This window comes from Ostrinia nubilalis, chromosome 13 (genome assembly GCF_963855985.1).
Source record: "Ostrinia nubilalis chromosome 13, ilOstNubi1.1, whole genome shotgun sequence".
Lineage (NCBI taxonomy): Eukaryota > Metazoa > Arthropoda > Insecta > Lepidoptera > Crambidae > Ostrinia > Ostrinia nubilalis.
Window position 1 is genome coordinate 8,551,363 of NC_087100.1, and position 22,271 is coordinate 8,573,633.

The 22,271-nt window shown below is 38.3% G+C and overlaps 1 protein-coding gene across 4 annotated transcripts; it reads left to right on the forward strand.

Annotated features, from left to right (window-relative positions):
- The first annotated feature begins 102 nt into the window (after nt 1-102).
- Nucleotides 103-21,990, forward strand: LOC135077556 (acyl-protein thioesterase 1). Of its 4 annotated transcripts, none has more exons than XM_063972100.1 (6): nt 103-210; nt 300-385; nt 467-498; nt 618-831; nt 5,003-5,176; nt 21,522-21,990. In XM_063972100.1, exons 2-6 carry the CDS (start codon nt 335-337, stop codon nt 21,711-21,713), a joined length of 663 nt encoding a protein of 220 aa, XP_063828170.1. In that variant the 5' UTR covers nt 103-210; nt 300-334; the 3' UTR covers nt 21,714-21,990. The 4 variants fall into 4 exon arrangements, with proteins under 4 accessions (XP_063828170.1, XP_063828172.1, XP_063828169.1 ...); XM_063972102.1 differs by having other exon boundaries at nt 321-385; XM_063972099.1 differs by having other exon boundaries at nt 103-194.
- Nucleotides 21,991-22,271: the final 281 nt, after the last annotated feature.

Below are 22,271 nucleotides of genomic sequence, written 5' to 3' on the forward strand. Positions count from 1 at the left end.
GCTGCATCTATCCATATTTGTGCTCTCTCGGGTCTCAAAAAAAAACTCACTAACCAGCTGTCAAACTCTACGGCGTTTCCATCCTCTCTAATCTGTGTTTCCATCCATTCCATCCACCCCCGTGCGTCACTGAAACGTCTCTGAAACCATCATTGACCCATTGACCATTGGAAGGAAATAACTAATCAATTTTTGTGGGTTTATTTAATTGTAATACATTTTTATCAAGTGCATAATATCAGTATTTACTCGAAAAATATAGGTATAAGTTAGGTGATCATTGGTGTTTCATGTTACAGATTAATTGTATTGATTTTTAGTGTGCGTTATAATAATGGAACCAAATCCTGTAATTATCGCTGCTACTGCGAAACATACAGCTTCTGTAAGTCTTCATTTAAGTATGTTATCATACAATATAGGTGGTAATAGATACTAGGTAATTGTTTGTTTTAAATTGTTTCAGCTTATATTTTTCCATGGTTTGGGCGATACCGGGTTAGTATTAATCTTTTTATATGAATACTTCGAAAATAGCTTATGAAACCCTCTAATTCCAGATTATAATAAGTCACTTACTCTAATTGTATGAGACCTGAAACATTTTCCATTTGCAGTCATGGTTGGGCTAGTACTATTGCTGCTATCAGGGGACCCCATGTAAAAGTGATATGCCCTACAGCATCTACTATGCCTGTCACTTTAAATGCAGGCTTTAGAATGCCATCGTGGTTTGATCTCCGAACTCTTGATGCAACAGCCCCAGAAGATGAAGAGGGCATTTTAAGAACAACAAAACTTGTACATGCATTGATTGCTGATGAAGTAAAGGTAGTATGTCTTTACTGTTAATTTTTTTTAAATAATGTAGGTACTTACTCATTTGTGATGATTGTCTTACATCTACAGGGTGACAGGGAAACTCAACCTATTCCTTGAAGGGGGTTATACTAGAGGTCATTAGCAATAAATTAAGTCAGTAAAAATATTTTTTTTTTCAGTGACCACTAATTTTTCAGCTTTCATAAAAGTGTAAATTTTATTTTTGACATGGAGTAATTTATTAATAAAATGGTTTTTGATAAGTTTCTAAAAATGTAAGAAGCGTCATAACTTGGTAACCATACCCTGATAACCAACCATCAGGGTTCAAAACCACTTAGTTCACTGGATTTAAATTGTTGCTAATGACCTCAAGTATGATAATGATATCCCCCTTCTAGGAACAGGCTGTTTCCCTTCATTCTGTATAATTAAAATCATAAGTCAAGTTTAGGAAACATGAGTGAATATCTATACTAATATTATAAATGCAAAAGTAACTCTGTCTGTCTTGCTTTCACACCTAAACCACTGAACCGATTTTGATGTAATTTGGCATAGAGATAGTTTGAGTCCCGGGAAAGGACATAGGATAGTTTTTATCCCAATTTTTGAAACAGGGACGCGTGTGATAAAGTTTTTCTGTAACAAACAAAATTCCACGCAGGCGAATAGCTAGTATAATAATAAATAAAATATGAACCATTTAAATTGATCATTCTCTCTCATGACAAATGCATAATTATTTGTATTATGTTAGTATGGTAAATTTCATATATTTTTAAATTCATGTATTTCATATACTTTTTTCAGTGCGTAAGGCTAAGAACTCATGGCGCGATTTTCACCCGCACCCGCGGCGGTTGCGGTTGCTTCTGTAGAATGCAGATACTTTGTAAAAACTAATGCACAACCCACGACGCGGTATGCGCCCGCAGCGTGCGCGGTTGTATGCGGGTCCCGCTGCACCGATGGGCAATTAGTAGAAGAATCGCGCGGGCCGCGGTAACCGCAGCCTCTGCGGTTGGCGCCCGCACGCTCTGCGATCGATTGGCGGGCGACCATTTTGTACAAGGACTTAACTGCGTCTTGCGATTATCGCCCGCTACGTTTGTGGGCGATGATCGGCGGCTGCGTAACCGCGCAAATAACCGGTCCCGTGAGTTTTGAAATAAAACCCAATTCCACAACCGCGGCGGCCGCGGGTGCAATTCTTAGCCTAAGTTAACGCGAATAATCCACACTGGGCCTAAAGCCAACTTTTTTTGAGGCATACAGGGTATTTGGCGGAAGGATAGACAAACATCATGGGTGTATAGGTGAGGTCATTTTAAGAATACAAGTTCGCCCATTTAACCCTAAGTGAGCTACTTTTTTTTTATACTTTTGTTTTTATTAATTTTTTTCCAAATTGCTGCTTCAATTTTTTTTCTCTCATATTTTTAACCATTTTTTTTATTCGATATTAATATCGAATATGTCTTTTTTAGCCAAATAAAATAAATTTCAGATCCATATAATGATTAAATAGCTAGTTACGAGCCGCCAAAGTTTAACAAAAGTACAAACCAAAATAAAAAATTCAGCCAGGCCTGTTCATCTCCGCGAGTTTACATCGAAAACAAAACACGCACGATGGCCCACCTACAGGATACTATTCGACAAGGCAATACGAGCGAACATTGACTCACCCACGCGGTTCAGTCTCTTCGACTGTGCCAAATTGACTATTGATACATTAAAGTGTTGAAAGGCTTGTACAAACACGCCACAGTGACAGTCCGTTTTAAGATCAGGACCCGAAACCTATCAAGTTGCAGCGAGGGGTGAGACAGGGAGACGTCATCACCACCGCCCTGGACGATGTTTTCAAGCTTCTGGGCTGGAGCGGATTCAGCATACATATCAACGGCGAGTACATAACCCAGACAGCAGACGATATCGTAGTCATGGCTGAGATCGTGGAAGATCTAGGCACAATGCTCGATGGTCTCAATAGAGTCTCTCAACAAGTGGGTCTCAAAATGAACATGGACAAGATTTAAAAATCATGTCTAAAAACCGTGTTGCACCCACTCCTCTAAAAGTTGGAGACTCTATACTCGAAGTTGTTGAATATAATGTATACCTGGGGCAAACAGTCCAACAGGTAGGTCCAACTTCGAAAAAAAGGTCAATCATCGAATCCAGCTCGGCTGGGCAGCCTTCGGGAAGCTTCACGATATTTTCACGCGGCTTCTCCGTCGCGTCGCCTCTCCGCTTTAAATCCACTTTGAATCCGCTTGCAATCCGCCAGGGTGGCAAGGGCCTTAAAACTCAGAGGCACACTGATGTTCAAATACCGTAGCCGAGTCCTAAAGCCGCAGCACGCGTTCGCCACGAAAAGAGTGAGCAAGACTGCAATTATCTCACTCACACGTTTTATGCCTTGTTTATAACGGCTAGTCTTAACGCCCAGTTAATAAAACATCGAAACATTACAAATAATATCACATATAAACAACAAAATTTAAATTAAAACTAAATGTATTCTGTCGAGAACACTGAGAATATTCCCGGGAGCGTTCTCGGTTCTCGAGAATATTCTCACTGGGAATATTGCCGGGAACGAGAACTTTCTCAGCGGCACATCTCTACCCACGCGTATTCTTGTGTATGATGGAAGAAAATAAAGAAAATGGTGTACTAAATACTGTGCAGTATTTAACTGCCTAAATAATAAAAACACGGAATGTACTTTTTTAAGTTGCCTCAAGACACTGAGAGGTAAATAAGTAGTTAATATTGTTCATGATAAATGCTAAATCATGTATTTCCTCCACCATTTTCCGCAGTTTGGCACCTCACGTCACATCATTTTACCGAAGTCAGCCCTATAGCTTCGGCGCAGTGCCGATCACTGACGTTTGTCAACAAAATGGTGCTTGACTCTTGAGACAGGCTAAATTATACCATATTGTTAATGACATTGAGCATACATTTTTTTAAATACCTTCGCGAAGTAAAACTTCTGTACGTAGTACTTATTATTATTCTGTGATTCAACTTAGAAGTCGATTTATAAAAAAAGATTGCCAATGATCTTAAAAGTAATAATGGATTGCCAATGATATTAAAAACATGCATACAAGCAAGCAATTATTTCATCTAAAGACACTTTTCATATCTTCTTCTTAGGAATTTTTAATGGGAAATAAATTTTATAATACATGAGTCAAATGATTGTTACTCTTAAACTAACTGATGTATCATAACCGTTATGTCATTTTAAAAGACCTTTCCAACGATACCCCACACGATGGGGTAGATGATAAAAAAAATCATCCCCACTTTACATGTAGGGGAGCTACCCTAAAAAAAATTTTTTTTTTTTCAAAATTTTATTTTACCGTTTTGTCGAAGTTATAAATATACATACCTCCACAAAATTACAGCTCCCTAATGCCAATAGTTTCCAAGCAAAATCTCGGACAGACAGACATATCGAATCTACTTGTCAGGACTACGGAACCCTAAAAAGCGGTTGAAAACACGCGAGAAAAAAAATTGAAGCAGGTTTTAGGTCAAATTTTGGAAAAATATTAATAAAAACAAAAATATTAATTAAAAAAAGAGTAGCTCACTTAGGGTCAAATAGGCGAACTTATATTCTTAAAATGACCTTACATATACACCCACGAAATTTGTCTAACCTTCCGCTAAACACCCAGTATAGGGACAAATTGTATTACTCATACATAAAAAAATAAGTATTTTCTTTTTATTTAAAGTTGTAAAACTTCAAAAGAAAGTATTTATGATATTCTACCAACTGTACTTTCCTATCTTTATTGATTAAAAAATACATAGGCATTACCTATGTAATCCTACTTAATATTATAAATGCGAAAGATTGTATGGATGTCTGGATGTTTGTTACTCTTTCACGCAAAAACTACTGAACGGATTTTGATGAAACTTCACAGTATTATTGTTTATAATCCAGAATAACATAATAGGCTATAATTTATGACGATCTGTGACAAACTAAATTTCACGCGGGTGAAGCCGCGGGCAAAAGCTACTTTAAAAATAAAAAATAAGTTCAGGGTTCAAGGTGCGTTAAACGTCACTACGACATCCGGTTGTAAAAATAATAATGGTAATCTGTCCTAGTGTTCAGGATGTTTGTCTTTTTCAGGGTGGTATTCCAGCTAATCGTATCTTGGTTGGGGGGTTCTCTCAAGGAGGAGCGTTGGCCCTACATTCCGCCTTGACATATCCAGAGAGTTTGGCTGGTGTCATGTCATTGTCCTGTTGGTTACCAAGACATGCTCATTTCCCAGATGGTGTGAAGGCGCCATTAGACTTACCGGTATGTAAACATTATTATTTTAATGCTGCAAAAAACAGAGGAGTGGGGATGAAAATATATGAATGAATTTCATCCCCACTCCTCTGTTTTTTTTACTTGACTCGGCTAATTTCCGCATAGTGTAAATCCAGCATAACAATATTATCGATGTATGCAATGAAGATAAAAGGTAACACTCATAACGCGCGAATAACCGTTATTAGTAATGGGAGTTAGGCAATACCTGCAGTCAAATAGTGTCTACCAAAAATACCGTGGAGTGCTCTACAAAATTAAATCCACATCTATACTTATTATTATTTATTATTTTATTATATTTGTTTTATTATCTATACTAATATTATAAAGCTGAAGAGTTTGTTTGTTTGTTTGTTTGTTTGTTTGTTTGTTTGTTTGGTTGAACGCGCTAATCTCAGGAACTACTGGACCGATTTGAAAAATTCTTTTTGTGTTGGATAGCCCGTTAGTTCCTGAAGGCTTTAGGCTATATATCATCACGCTAAGACCAATAGGAGCGGAGCACCAATGAAGAATGTTTCAAATCAGTGATTTTTTTCCTTTTGAGAGCTGACGCTGCGTAAACGGTTAAAGTTTCGCAAAAATCATGTATCACAGGATTGTTCCCCTTTAAAAGTTCTAAAAAAAAGTCCGCGATAGTATATGTCTATCTTTTAAGGTTGGCTCATAGTAACCCTTTTTATGCAAAAAGAAATCTGTTTTATATTAATGCATTATTTGCGGAGGTTTTTTCATAAACATGATATTAATCCTTATCCAAATAAATAAGTTATTCATCACAAGTATTTAATTTTAAACATACTTGGCCTTTACACCATTCAATTTCAATAAATATCTTAGGAGATATCGCAGTTTTAAAATATCATCGCAGCAAAATAATGATCAAGTACTGCGCGCGCCACTGATGGATCAATGCACAGCCTAAACCGCTGATCATAGAGACCTGAAACTTGGACGGTGTGTTCTTTGTAAGACGTAAGCATCTGATAAGAAAGGATTTTCCAAAATTCTACCCCTAAGGAGGTAAAAAGGGGAGGGCAAAGTTTGTATGGGATAACGAGATTCCTTCGTTCAATCTACTTCAAATTTCGCATAAGCATTCTATAACAGAATTAATGGAAGACGTGTTTCGTATTTTAGTGAAATGCATCCCCTAACTATGTTAAAAAGGGGTAGAAAGTTATTTTAGTGGTGATTTGCTTCAAAGTTGATATTAATTACTCATTAGTGCATTTTTTTTACAATCATGTCATGTTAAAGACTATCATACTCTAGGGGCCTCCACTTAACCTCGGAGTTGGTGCCCGCTGCGTGCGCTCGCCTAACAATGCATAGTAATGCATGACGGTCAATTCATGCCGCGGGCACCTGCTTGCGCTGTGTACATAAACTCATTTTCGCGCGAGAGTTTTTGCGGAGGCCCTTGAGGTAGTGGGAGTAGTCTTGAGGAAAAGCTCCTTCTCCCACGGCCAGTGGCATGCTAGAAACTTGGTGGTTCTAGCACCCGTAGGAAAATAAAAAAAAAAGTTTACCAATAATACTGCGGTAGGTGTAGTTTTCGATTTCGTTGTAAAAAGATAATACCACCGATCAAAGGCCGAGCTGCATTATAATATTCATAAAATATAAGAAAATTTTATTTTCATGTTTATTTAACCTTTAAGATTTTTATATTTTATAAGTATTCAAACATTTAGATAATAACGTTAAAAATCGTATGAGAACGTTTTCGACTTCTCCGCGGACGAAGTCGCGGGCACAGCTAGTAATATTATAAAGCTTAGAGTTTGTTTGCTTGAACGCGCTAAATGCTAAGCAACTGCTGGTCCGATTTGAAGAATTATTTTGTATTGAATAGCCCATTTGTTGAAGAAGGCTTTAGGCCTTTTACCACCCTACAGTTAATAGGGGCGGAGCAATAAACAAAATATATTTTCACGCGTACAAATTCGCGGTTACAGCAAGTTTCAAAATATAACGGAAATCTCCATGAGAGCTGTTGAGTGTATGTTACAAACTTATTCAAAAAGCACCTATTGTTTAATTTGAATACTGCATAGTAATGATTAAATGTATGAAAATGACAGGACGATAAGGACAGTGCCCTCGATTTCATTTGCATTTTTCAAGTGACATTACCAGGGGTCACATTTATTAATAGATTTCTGAAACTGACTGCCATTGTGCAAATTATAAGGGTGGTTCTACTTTTAGAGTCCATCACAAAAATAAGGTTGTCCCCACATTAACGAAGGTTAATACTATAATACAAAATGAAGAAACTATCATTTATTTTATTTAAATAAAGTTAATACACCTGTTTAGATTATCTAGTTACACTAAGTTTCAGTTACAATTTAACTGTGTTAAAAAAATGACTTCAAACTTTTATAACAAAGCTAAAACGGCATGTCCCCATTAGGTGTTGCTTAGAACTATTACGTTTTTTAGAAATAATTTGTTGAAGCCACACAATTATTTTTAAATAAAAAGAGATATACATTGTTAAACATGGTAACTACAAAGTTTAATTTTATTTATCTGTAAAAATATATTTTTTTGGTGTGACGAAAGATTGTCCCGAAAATTGGAGTATCCATCGTCACGAACAGTCAAATATTAAAATAAGTTCTTAATAAAATTATAATAAAAAAAACCTTTTTAAAAACAAGCTTTATCTCGAAATGCAGTTGTACTAAAATGAAAAAAATAATTGTATGCTTGGTTCAAAGAATTTCAAAAGCTTGTATCGCGCATGGAATTTATTCCTCTTTTTTTCTGTTTGCGCTACAAGCTTTCGAAATTCTTTGAACCAAGCATACAATTATTTTTTTCATTTTAGTACAACTGCATTTCGAGATAAAGCTTGTTTTTAAAAAGGTTTTTTTTATTATAATTTTATTTTACACTTTTTAGTTGTATCTCAATCTCTGGGTCATTATTTAGCACCAAAGTGCTCGAGAAGTCGAATCCAACGAACCCAAACTCGATAAGATTCCGCCGTTTCGTTTAGGAGTTTCTATGGCCACCTCCTGACTCCATCATCAGGACCCTGGACATCATCTAGCACCCATTCTTTTTTCATTGTACGTCAATGACGTCCCCATATATCCGAATACGGATTTAGCCCTCTTTGCGGACGACACCGCACTCTACAAGTGCGGACGTACGTCATCTTGGCGCTCCAACGCGCAGTCACACAATTAGGCGAATGGTTCAGGAAGTGGGGCGTATCGAGGTAAATCCCTCCGGTTCGCACTCGTCCTAATGTCCCCACCCATCTCACCTTATTTGACCAAACTATTCCTTGGAAGAGTGAGGCCAAGTACTTAGGTGTCACCCTCGACCAGAGATTATCGTTCGTTCCGCACCTCAGACGCATCTTGAGCCGTGCGAACCACTACAACCACCGACTCTACCACCTAGTTGGAAGTAAAAGTAAATTGTCACTTAGAAATAAGTTGACAATTTACAAAACCTGCATCCGTCCAGTGTTGACTTAGGCCTCAGGCTCGAACTTAGCGGGCAGCGGCGCGGGAGCGGCGGCGGGGCGGGAGCGGCAGGATCTTATGCGTAAAATCAAATAGACCGGTTCTCGAACACAGCGGCGCGGCAGCGGCGCCGGAGCGGGCAACGAGCGAGCAGCGGCGAGGGAGCGGGCAACGAGCGAGCAGCGCACTCCTTCTTTTGCCCACAATAAATCGAGCGTAAGGAATAAATTTGAATCGAAATAAAATTGTCGCCGTTGTTCAGACATTTCGTTCGCGAATAAAAACAAATATCTCGACAACACAACCCCGAACACAACACTTCGCCGCTAAAGCGCCGCGCGAGCTGCCCGTTGGTTTCGAGAACGGGTGTGCGTTGCCTGCCCCGCTCCCGCGCCGCCGCCGCCGCCGCCCCGCTGCCCGCTAAGTTCGAGGCTGAGGCCTTACGCCAGTCCGGTGTTTGCTCACACTTCCTGCACAGTCCTTAATAAATTCCAGACCCTCCAAAACAAATTCTTACGCCGAGCCGCGGATGCCCCGTGGTTCGTGCGTAACACGAATCTCCATAGAGATTTCGAGATCCTATCTATCGATTGATCACTTTATGAAAGAAGCTTCTTATCGTTAGCGCCGCCACGTACACACCCCAGAAAGATGTCGCTGCCCAATACCGACGACCTAGGCATGTCCTAGACGACCCGGACGATCCTATTACCGAATTTCTGAACACAGACATCACTGCCTTAAGCACGCCAACTACTCCACAACACAGTAGCTCGTTACACCATATTCGCCGGCGAGTACGACGCCCTGCATTTCATTTCGGACGGTACAGACATGTACCGGGCCGGTTCTCCCCAATCCGTCCCCCGGACACGGCCTGAGCCAAGGTCCGAGCCTACCGTGGCGCCCTCAGGCCGCGTCCGTAGTCCCCCTCGATCGGGCTCACTAGAGTGAGCCCGCCGTACGCTGGACTTTGGTCCAACACCGCGGTGGGCAACCCTCTAGTTGGGTTCGCCACTGATCGGGCGCCTTATGCGCTCGATACGGCCCGATCGCGAACGTCGGTCTGCGACCGACGCGGACGAGCCTGGGCTTCGCTTCGGGAAGCCCACACTCGGCCTCATCAGCACGCGCACCGACGATCGCCAAACGGTTAGAGTACCTTCTGTACTCGCCACTCTGCCCGGTGAAGCTGGAAAAGCTCTTCAAGCTACCAGCGCGCGTCCCATAAAAAAAAATCATCTAGCACTAAACTGCTTGTAAAGACAAATCCAATGAACGCAAACTCGATGAGTTTTTGCCTTTTCGTTTAGGATTTCCTATGACCACCTCCCAAATCCATCATCAAGACCCTGGACATCATCTAGCACTAAACTGCTCGAAAAGACAAATCCAACGAACCCTAACTCGATGAGTTTCTGCCGTTTCGTTTAGAAGTTCCTATGGCCACCTCCCTAATCCATCATAAGGACCCTGGAAATCATCTAGCACTAAACTGCTCTAAAAGACAAATCCAACGAACCCAAACTCGATGCGATTCCGCCGTTTCGTTTAGGAGTTCCTATGGCCATTTCCTGACTCCATCATCAGGACCCTGGACATCATCTAGCACTAAACTGCTCGAAAAGAAAAATCCAATGAACCCAAACTCGATGAGTTTATGCCGTTTCGTTTAGGAGTTCCTATGGCCACCTCCCTAATCCATCATAAGGACCCTGGAGATCATCTAGCACTAAACTGCTCGAAAAGACAAATCCAACGAACCGAAACTCGATGCGATTCCGCCGTTTCGTTTAGGAGTTCCTATGGCCACCTCCCGACTCCATCATCAGGACCCTGGACATCATCTAGCACTAAACTGCTCGAAAAGAAAAATCCAACGAATCCAAACTCGATGAGTTTCTGCCGTTTCGTTTAGGAGTTCCTATGGCCACCTCCTGACTGCATCATCAGACCAGCTCAATGGTACCATAACATTGCATTGTCATCGTACTTACATAAGTATACCAAATTTCAGCTTAAGGCGATTAGAGTCCTCAATCCGCGTCAAATGGACATTTTGTAAAGCCTACTCCTCTTTTACTGCTGGACAGAAATAGTTGAAAAAAATATATGTTATACAACAGTTCAAGGACTACATTTGTGACGTTTGAATTTTTGCTACGTCTCTTTGTTTTGGATTAAAAAAATAAATACGGGACATCGATTTTTTACTTAAATTCCCTACTCCTCCAAAACGGCTATGTTAATTTAAAAGATTTTTGCACGAATAGATTAGGAATTCTTTAATCTTTAAATGACACGTTGCGTTTTTCAATCGAACATTACTTTCATTCATAAATTTTACTTTTGATAAATTCCGAACGTTTTGCTGTTGAGGGGGCCTTCGCGGGGTGCGGGCGGCAGTCGGCCGCTGGCCTTCAGACGGGGAGGTTGTGTCACTTGCTGCAAACTGACATTAGCGATCAAAATGAATTTTTTCTTTGGCTGAGTTGCACCACCTGACGTGACCTAACTTTGACCGTAGCTTTGGCGATAACCGGTGTTTTTTTGTATGGAGTTTGACAGATTTTTGACTTTTGTCAAATTTAAAATAAGATGGTGCAACCTAGTCTTTGTTTGACAATAGTTTTTATGTCAGAGTTGTTCATAGAGCACGTTCAGTCAGATGATACGATTGAATTAAGGCATGCTCGGACGCGATTATCTACCTAAATAGAATCTGTTAGTGTAAAAAAATCGACTCCAAAAAATAACGGCACTAGATAAGTAAAAGTTGAAAATATATTCCGTTATTTATTTACTAGGCCTTTGCAATCAGTATCCAAATTAGGAGCGAGTCAGAATCAGTAACTTAATCGATTTACGTGAAGAAAACAATTTATATTTTTCATACTTAGGCTCGGCGCAAATGGGCCATTTAGAATTAGATTTTCAATATGTTTCTTCGCGAAAATACCACAGTTAAAAAAAATTTGATAAAGTGGTATTGATAAATTGTTCTATAGAGCTTATTAAAAAATGTGGATACTGATTACAAATGCCCGTATATCATGATTGATATTTTCGGAGTTGGTGGCAGCCTGGCAGCCTACCTTTTGGTGATTCGTTTTGGAGTTGGTTTTAATTTTTGGTGAAAATTAATTTATTTCATGCCTTTAGTAGACTATAGGTACTCAATAGACCTTGTTGTTGCCACTGAAGGTGCATAGGTACACAGTACATTGATACCATATTTTTCATGTTAAGTGCAAATAAACTTCCCTAAATTACCTAACCATGAAACGTACCCATAGATAGGCTATAATAATTAAAGTTTCGTCGATAAAAACTGAAATCCTCTTATAAGATGATGAATTTTGGGAGCATGTCATGAAACTAAAATTATTAGCATACAAAAACTTGTTTAAAAAAAAAAGGTTTTTTCTTTGAATTTATTTTTTTATTTATGATGCGAAATTTGCTGCGGCGTAGTAGCAAAGATTTTTCGTTATGTAGTTCGTAATAATTTCGAAGAATACGGATGTTTCCTGGGTAAATCAAGAGTTTGAATTAGTCCGTCGGTCAACTTACCAAAAAAATACTTTAAATGTATTTTACACTTTTTTAAACTTATGAAAATTTAAAGAGATAAAGCGCGCCAAAGTTCAGAAGGCCCATGACGTTAAGGCGTGCTTAAAATTGTTGCGATTTGTGACGTCACGCGGAATTTCATCGCATCGTAACTTCGTAATTACTTGTTTGTTGACTAATAAAAATATCCCGTGTCCAATATTTTTTGATAGTGTAATTGACGGACTAAAAGTGTTTTTTTAAGAAACTAGCCTATTCCTACGGCCACATTCCAGCTCCATCATCAGACCCTGTTTGCCTTTGAGAATTGAAGTAGGTAGGTACTCGTGATTTTTAACGTAGCTTACTTACATAATATTACTTACTTATATTTATATAAATAAATAAATACAAATCAAACGAGCTTAAACTCGATGGAATCGTTTAATCCCGGAATTGCTATGGGGCCACTGGCATTCCAGCTCTATCATCCGATCGACTCCATGTCATCACAATATTGCATTGTCATCCGAATTACATGTATATCCAAATTTTTAACTCAATCAGCTGTTGAAGGATTTCTAATAAAAAGATGAGATTAAACACATTTTCAGTTTATTCTTCGTAAGTGACACAAAGAGAATGACAATAGACAAAAGAAGAAACATTTGCTTTTTTAAACCATAGACAATACTACTATGTGTTCCAATACCTACAGTTGTCGTCAGGAAGTTGGTCTAACAAATTCAGCTTGCAAGATTCCACCCGAAGTTACCTACATATTACATGTTCAAATTTCGAGAACGGCTGAACCGACAAAAATATTAGAAAATTTACGAAAAAAAAATAAAAATAAAAAAAAATATATCCCGTACAAAATGTTCATGGATTGTGTTATTTTTATTAAATACCTTTACGCCTGAGTTAAATGACACCGACATCAAGGTTCATTAATTCAAGATTAAAATAATAGGCAGTAATGTCATGAAAAAAGAGCTTCTATTCTGTATCTACCTATGCCCGTGTAATTTTGATCGGTGTCAAATCGGAGTTTTCGTGCGGGGTGCGCGGGTGTTTCACGCGGCGTGAAGGTCAAACGCTCAAGGTCATTGAGGACTCTAATCGCCTTAATCGGTTGAGGAGAAGTGGTCTTAAATTCAGTTGCAAGATTTGTCCCACACATACTAACAAGTGAAGTCAATATAAAAAAAAAAGCTTGTAAAAAATACGTGAGTAGATCACGTTTTTTAGTAAAACGAAAGGCCATAGACCATAGAGTATAGAACGAAACTCAAATCAAGTGTTTAACATAGCCAGCTTGTCACTTCTTTTACATCAAGCACGAAAACGGGCGGCGTGTGTTTATTGGGCGTATCCTTAGTCACAGCGGTTTTTGGTATTTATTTAACGAATTTTAAATTGTTTTACTGTAAACATGATTTGTTTTTAAGTAATCTTTAAGATAAAGTATAGTTTTCGATCCAAATTATCGTTATTTACGATTATTATTGATCTTTTTGGAAAATTGTATACTTCGTCACACATATCCTTCGTAACAGGTGATCCTACATCTAAACGATGTGTCCTTTGTGCAGTTAAATAATATGTTAAGAACACTAAAAACACCTCAGAAAAAGGTATACGAATTTTGTATTCGTTTAGTAAACCAGTTGAAGTAGTTCTTGAAATGTTTTTTTTTCCTCTAATACTCTTAGTTTCAGTTCCTATTTGTGTAGGTTTTTACTGATTTTCCTCATATTTTTCATTATCTATTTTAGTAATAAGCAAATATATGCCTGTGCTTAATGAAAAATGGCTGAGACACTCATTAGTTTTCAAGTTAGATTGATTATTAAGTGTTAGATGTCTACTTCATCACATTTACGTCTCCTTTGTAACGAAGAGTTTGATCTCGTCCCCTTATAAATATTATCTCTTAAACAACAAAAATGCGAGTGTTAACTCTTTTTGTAACTCATTTTATGTCGTGTAATACTTGGTTTTTAGTGTGTAATACTGTACAACCCTACGATAGCGAGGTGTGCATGGGAAAATGAAAGCTATTTTACAGGCAATAGCATCGTTTATTGAGATTCAAGCTAAGCTACTACTAGTTAAACCTAGCTGAACCTGCTGAACCTGGGTGGGCATACATTTCCAGGGGGTATATAAAGCCAGGAAAAAAACAAATGTTAGCGCGAGCTAAAGGAGCACAGCGCCATCTGTTATCCCAAATATAAACTACGTTTTACTTACCCATTGTTCTTGGTGGACTTGCTTTTCACTTGACACTCAAACTTATACATACCGCCCACCAAAAACAATTTACAACATTGTTTTTCCATAAATGTTAAGATTTTGTTAAAAGTTTATTTACAAATTACCCGCCTGACTTTACCTAAATGTTTCCCTAACTTAACTAATGCCGCCCACCGTGAAAAAATACAATACAATGTTTTGCTTAGATGTAACACCTTAAATTAGAATAACTATACAACCCATGAACATTTTTTAACCCAGTATTACATCCGTACCCTTACCAAAAAATCAAATTAAATCCATAAAAAACAAATCATTCCCATACTTGTGAAAAACATAAATGTTACCATAAACAATTACAATCCAACTTTCCTTTAAAAACATACCTACATAAATACAATTATTTTTCCGTTGCCAAAATTCACAACTTGAAAACCGATCTTTTCAACAATACATTCTTTGCGTTAAGAATGACAACCCTCGTGATTCCGTCAGCTCCAACGCCCTAACCAAATTGCTCCACAACCTTTGCAACATCTTTTGGGGTGTCTACCCTACGATAACTTAAATGAAGAAAGTGTACTTACAAAATATAAAAACCAAAGTTGTAAACCAAGCCCGTTCCGCCAAACTAAACTACGGAAAGTCGCGATAAAAACCTGTGCAGCAAGATCAATTTTAGTGTCTCCAAAAGAACTGCACGAGTACCCAGCCCACTACGGTAAGTAACCCATTATTTATTTATATCAGCAAGACCGTGTTTGTACCAACCTAAATCCGTTAACCTAAAGAATCGAACAGTCTTGCCTCTGATAATATTTCCCTTTTTGTTACAGATTCCCTTAGCTCCTAAAGATTCACCGATTATCTAAATCATCTTGTATCCGATCCCAGGTAAGTCCGTCCCTGTCCCTTCGCTATTTCATTTAAAACTTCATCTTTGTTCTACTTCTACATTTTCTTGATACAAATCCTCCTTTCATTAGTATTTCATTAATTCCCTTGTAAATTTCTACCGCTTCTTCTACTTTGTCACAACCTGTCATACGATTTCATCATCAAATCATTTATTGTTATCCCATCCTTTCCTTTACACGAACTGTCGCACACAACCCGTACTCGTGTGGTGTCCCTATCTTCCTGTCTTTTTACCTTGTTCCTATACAACTCTTCACATTTCATTTCTTCCTCATTCATCCACCTTTCAGTCCTTTTCTGTTGCTCGTTCTTCAATTTCCAAACTCTCTTCAAAGTCTTATTATGATCAACCAGTGAATGCATCACTACCATGCTATTCGACTGCTTCCTTAAATCAGTTACCGTACCCGAAATTATCCATCCTAAACTGGTAGCTTGTGCAATTATTCCACCCGGTATACTCTTCCTAAACCCGTCTTGCAGAACCTGCCCGTACACATCCGCGCCTAACAACATGTCGATTTTGTTGGGTGTATGGTATTCAGGATCAGCCAAGATAATCCCAGTTAAGTCTAAACTATTCAAATCGACAGCTTTTTTAACTGGAAGAAAAGATGTGATTTTACTCAACACGTAAGCCTTAACCGAGAGTTTGATTTGAGGATCGACCCGTGATTGCAAGTTGATAGTAACCGTAGAATTTGTGATAACCTTTTTGTTCCCACCCAAACCTGATACAACGTTCTTTGCCCTTGACTTTTTTAATCCCAATAATCGTACCGTTGATTCGGTAACAAATGACGCCTGCGATCCTTGATCTAACAAAGCGCGTACCGATTGCCGTGTCCCGTTGTTAGCCTCAACCTTCACCACAGCTGTAGCTAACAATACCTGTTTACCCGTTTCCGCCGAAAAACAAGAAGTGATGTTTCCCTCCCCACTTACTGCCTGTTCAGTAAGTGTGCCACCGACTACTGCTGCTGACGACCCTTGTTCCCTATCCTCACCTGACCTTCCCGATCTTCCCGTAATTTTGTTGTTTGTTTCAGATGAAGCTGATGAAGAACCCGCCAGATGCAGCAAAGTGTGATGGAGTCTCCTACAGATTTTGCAACGTGTGTTATTTTTACAATCCCTAGCCAAATGACCCAACCCCAAACAATTGAAGCATAACCGTTTTTGCCGCACAAAATCACGACGATCATCAACCCTTATTTTCATGAATTGTGAGCAATAATTTATTTTATGTTCCTGTCCGCAATAAATACAACTTTGTTTTGAAACATGAAAAGTGTTTAATTTCCCCTGATTATTTTCAACCTGTACATTTCTGTGATATTTATTTGGTTCTATGAATTCTAAAGCCCTGTATCTTTGCGTAATAAAACATTTAAACTGTTCATATGTTGGCAAACAATCACTACCCACATTACTACTGACATATAACTCCCATTGTTTTTTAGTTTCCGGATCTAACTTCAATGACAAAATGTGTATTACCAATATATCCCAGTTACTGACATCAATATTTAAATTCCTTAACCCATCCAGACAATCGGTTGTTGTGTCAATCAAATCTTTCAAACCTGAAGATACTTCGTTACTGAGGTTTCTTTGACTCAGCAACCGTTTGATTATACAATTTGACATATACTTTTTATTGTGGAACCGCTCATTTAGCAGAGTCCAGGCGCGCACATAATTATCAGCCGACACTGGAATCTGTCGAATGAGTTGCTCAGCTTCCCCCGTTACATAACCTTTCAAATAATGAAGCTTTTCCACATTACCCAAACTATCATTACAATGAATCAAAGACGTGAACATATCTTTGAAAGTTTGCCATTCGGAATATTTTCCTGAAAATTGAGGAATACAGATTTTTGGCAATTTCACTGCATTACTATTACCATTACTAGTCATTACATTTACTGGTTTCCCCGATTCTGATGACACTGGTGGACACAACTTACTCAATGCAAACCTCAACACACTCTTAAATTCTATGTAAGTGTCCTCAGTGTTTTCAAAGATATCCTCATCAGCATAGAGTTTGTAAAATTTATTGTCAGAGTCGGCTTGCCTTACTATTGCCGCGTGATTATCGATGAAACTTTTCCATTGTTGTTCGAGATTTTCCAACCGAGTCTGACAGTAAGCTTCACTTAACCTCTCCTTAGGAGATTTCTTGAAATTAACTAGTCCCCTTGAAATTTGACTTCGAATATCTGATTGCAATCTTATTAATTCCTCCATTATTGCAAAAAGCTAAAATTCTAAAATGTTCCAATAGAATTTACAAAATTTTCCTGTCTTAAAATTTTTTCCAAAAATTATTCTAAGTGTTTGAACTTATTACAATCCTGAGTGAAATCCGGCATGGATTCCCCGTCCCGTCGTTTTTCTTAAAATTATTCTAAGTCCTAAACTAAATTCTAAAATTTTTTCTAAGTCCCAATTTTCTTCAAATTTTTCTAAGTCCCCAAAGTTAATTGAATTTACTAAGTCCCGTGACACTTGATTCCAAATCTTCAAACACAACACTATTTCCCGTTACATAGATATTTGACCGTACTCACAGTTTTCCCGCACTTTTCACCTCACTACCGACTCCCGCCGGCACCACACCTTCCCGAAGCCGCACGCCGTAACACGTGCTGCTGCTGCAGCGCGCCGTCGCTCCGACTGCGCCGCTGATGACGCAGCGTCTCCTCGTAGACGCTGCTCCGATGTGGGCTGGACCCGATGAACCGACTGCGCCACGTGCAGTCGCCGTAGACACCAGATGGACGGACGACCCGCCGTCGTCGTCCACTACGGTGATGCGCTCCAACCAGGAACGCTGAAACCGGAGAAAGTACTGTTATAGTACATCCGACTCGTAAGGACCATGTACAACCCTACGATAGCGAGGTGTGCATGGGAAAATGAAAGCTATTTTACAGGCAATAGCATCGTTTATTGAGATTCAAGCTAAGCTACTACTAGTTAAACCTAGCTGAACCTGCTGAACCTGGGTGGGCATACATTTCCAGGGGGTATATAAAGCCAGGAAAAAAACAAATGTTAGCGCGAGCTAAAGGAGCACAGCGCCATCTGTTATCCCAAATATAAACTACGTTTTACTTACCCATTGTTCTTGGTGGACTTGCTTTTCACTTGACACTCAAACTTATACAATACTACTTTTTCAATATAACTTTATAAAAGAGAAAAATAATTGATTTTTGTTAAGTTTTAAAGGTGTAAATTAGAGATGAAACGGATATCCGGTAACTATCCGGTAGGCCGGATATCCGGCCTAAATTTACTATCCGGCCGGATACCGGATAGTAACTCACTATCCGGCCGGATACCGGATATTAAAAAACTACGACATTTTCCTATTAATAAAATGAAATACATTAATCTTTGAGGTAAATATCAATAAAATGGCTTATAATAATGACGACTTTTATTTAAAGTACAAAAAGTTACAAAAAGCCATATTAAGGCCTTTCAAAAAACTAATTTCTTTTTCTGGGCTAATCACTCTAATGACGAATACATAAATAGTAAACATCTGTTAATGTCGCAATATTGCCAAATAAAAAAGGCGATCTTTTTTAGGGTTCCATAGCCAAATGGCAAAAAACGGAACCCTTATAGATTCGTCATGTCTGTCTGTCGCGGTCGGTCTGTCCGTCCGTCCGTCTGTCCGTCCGTATGTCACAGCCATTTTTTTCCGAAACTATAAGAGCTATACTGTTGAAACTTGGTAAGTAGATGTATTCTGTAAACCGCATTAAGATTTTGATGCAAAAATAAAATAATAATAATAAATATTGGGGGCTCCCCATACTTAGAACTGAAACTCAAAAAAATTTTTTTCATCAAACATACGTGTGGGGTATCTATGAATAGGTCTTCAAAAATGATATCGAGGTTTCTAAAACATTTTTTTTCTAAACCGAATAGTTTGCGTGACAGACGCTTCCAAAGTGGAAAAAAGTTGCCCCCCCCCCCCTCTAACTTCTAAAATAAGAAAATGAAAAATCTAAAAAAAAAACATGATGTACATTACTATAAAAACTACCAACGAAAATTGTTTTGAACAAGATCTAGTAAGTAGTTTTTTTTAATACCTCGTAAATCGTAAACCGCTTATTACCGCGTAATCTTTCATACTAATAACTTAAATAAAAAATAATAATTTTAATTTCATAAATCAATGGTACGGAACCCTCAGTGCGCGAGTCGACTCGCACTTGGCCGGTTTTTTTCACTGATGGTCTGGTGAAATGATGCATGTAGTTAAACTATTTAATTTTCGCTATTCAATCACAAACTCACTATAGCAACCGAAATCACCCGAATTGATCTGCCCCCTAGAAAAGTGGCAAAATCTGACATTCTATTCGGACGGATTCGATTTTCGAAAAGTGTGTTTAGTCTAGTCTACTAATAGACCCACTGATCGCGTTCGAAGCACCTGTGCGGCGCTAAACTCGTCACGACATGCAACGAGACAATGGGCCAACTATCCGGCCGCCGGATATCCGGCTATCCGGCCTAGCAGCTGGCCGGATATCCGGTATCCGGTATCCGGCCAAACAACTATCCGTTTCATCTCTAGTGTAAATGTGACGAAAGGGACAAACTGTTGATTTTTATGGAATTGTTACCTGATTAAATAACGATTAACTACCAATTGTCCAAGACTGATTTAAGCTGAGATTTTGTAAGAATAAATGCAGATATCTATTGAAATTTCTTTTAATTTATCGAGTTTTAAACAACTGAATTTCGTGACGAAGGATACATTTTTTTCCATCTTAGTCTAGTAAAACGCAAAAAAATATAAGTTTTGATAAAAAACTGAGCTGCTGGTATACAGATACCGAATCTATGGTAACTTTCCTACATTTCAGTCGTATGAAATGTACTAAATAGCTTCCTTTATTTTTTTTCATGGTTAAGACCTTAAAAGTAGAACGACCCATAAACTACTTCACGTTTGCTAAAGAAGCGCTCGATACTATTTTTATGATAACTAATAAGAGCATCACTTGATTAGTCACCAATAAATGGCGACAAATAAAAGGTGTTCAAAGGCTAATGAGGCAAAATACGCTTGACTGCAATGAAAAAGGCTATGTAGAAAGGCCGTGTAGAACTTACATGTGCAGTAACCCTAAATACGGGAAATATGGACGATGTCCATTCTACGTCTGCTACGCTATGATGTTGATGAAATTTAGAGATAGTTAGAGTCGCGGGAAAGGACATAGGATAGTTTTTATCCCGGTTTTTGAAACAGGGACGCGCGCGATAAAGGTTTTCTGTGACTGTGATAATTCCACGCGGGCGAAGCCGCGGGCGGAAGGCTAGTTACTAATAAACCGTTAGCCCCTCGTACTAAGCTAAATATGCTTGTACCACGCATTCGTACGCAAGCTCATTAGCTTACCACAATAGTCGTGCGGGACGGAACCCGCGTTCCCCGGATCACAAGTCGGCCAGTCCGACCCCTTCACCGTTCGGCTATCGTGGCTTCGAAGTACTTGTTGTTGGTTTGAAACCGTATTAGAGATTGTTTTCTGGCTCAAAACGATTAGGTCCAAATAAGATGTTTTGTCTACATTGGCCCGGTCTAGCAATTATGTAATAAGGGTAGATAGACTAGACAATTATTTTGGCAAGTTTGGTCTAAACTTATGTCGGTTCAAAACGAACTTTGAAAAAACTATAATAATATGGCTAAAGCTGGTAATTTGATAAATCCATTTTCGCTTAGTTTATTAAGACATATTTTGTCGGCCGTTTGGTGTAGTGGTTCGAAACGGACTACTGTTCCGGAGGTAGCGGGTTCGATTCCCGCACAGTACAAACATTTGTATGCATGAACATATTTGTTTGTATTGGACTGGGTGTTTTCTATGTATAATAACTATGTATTTACAAAAAAAAAGTATTTAAGTATGTTTATATCCGTTGCTAGTACCCATAGTACAAGCTTTGCTTAGTTTGGGACTAGAAGCGCAGTGTAAAATGTCTAAGGATATTTGTTATATAAATATTTTAGTCTATTCTGCCTTTCTAAAAATAAAAAGTTTTATTATTTCCAGATATTTCAAGCACATGGCGATTGTGATCCAGTTGTCCCATTCAAATGGGGACAAATGACGGCTTCATTCCTCAAGACTTTTATGAAGAATATAGAATTCACGACATACCAAGGACTTACTCACAGTTCTTCAGAAGCAGAACTTAAAGATATGAGGGCCTTTATAGACAAAACTTTGCCAGCTACTAAATAATTGCATCACAAAACATTAGGTACTAAAAAGATTACCTACTTGTAGCACGATACTTTATTTTTTATCGTTTTGATTACAAATGATATTGAAGTACCTATATTATTGTAACATTATGAACTTAAATATCGTCTTGGCGATTTAATATATTAATATTACATCTAATAGATTTACGTAGTTTTCGGATAAATCAAAGCTATATTTAGTTACTTATTATTTGTGCAGATTGTAACATATTTTACAGTAGAATTTAATGGGAATAAAGAGTTGAAACTTATAACTGTTTTCATTAATCAATGATGAGCCTTTTTAAACCATCATCACTTCATCCGCAAAGTTACAAAAATACCGACTTATACAGGGTGTTTGGCGGAAGGTTAGACAAACTTCGTGGGTGTAGGTATAGGTAAGGTCATTTTAAGAATACAAGTTCGCCCTATTGACCCTAAGTGAGCTACTTTTTTTTAATTGATTTTTTTGTTATTTTTTTCCGAAATTTGACCTTAAAACTACTTAAATTTTTTTTCTCGCGTGATTTTAACCGATTTTTTTATTTGATAT

Excerpts from the sequence above, each read along its gene's own strand:
- LOC135077556 (XM_063972100.1), top strand. The coding sequence starts at position 335 with ATGGAACCAAATCCTGTAATTATCGCTGCTACTGCGAAACATACAGCT. Across the intron at positions 386-466 it reads CTGCGAAACATACAGCTTCT|CTTATATTTTTCCATGGTTT; the intron begins GTAAGTCTTCAT and ends AAATTGTTTCAG. Across the intron at positions 832-5,002 it reads TGATTGCTGATGAAGTAAAG|GGTGGTATTCCAGCTAATCG; the intron begins GTAGTATGTCTT and ends TGTCTTTTTCAG.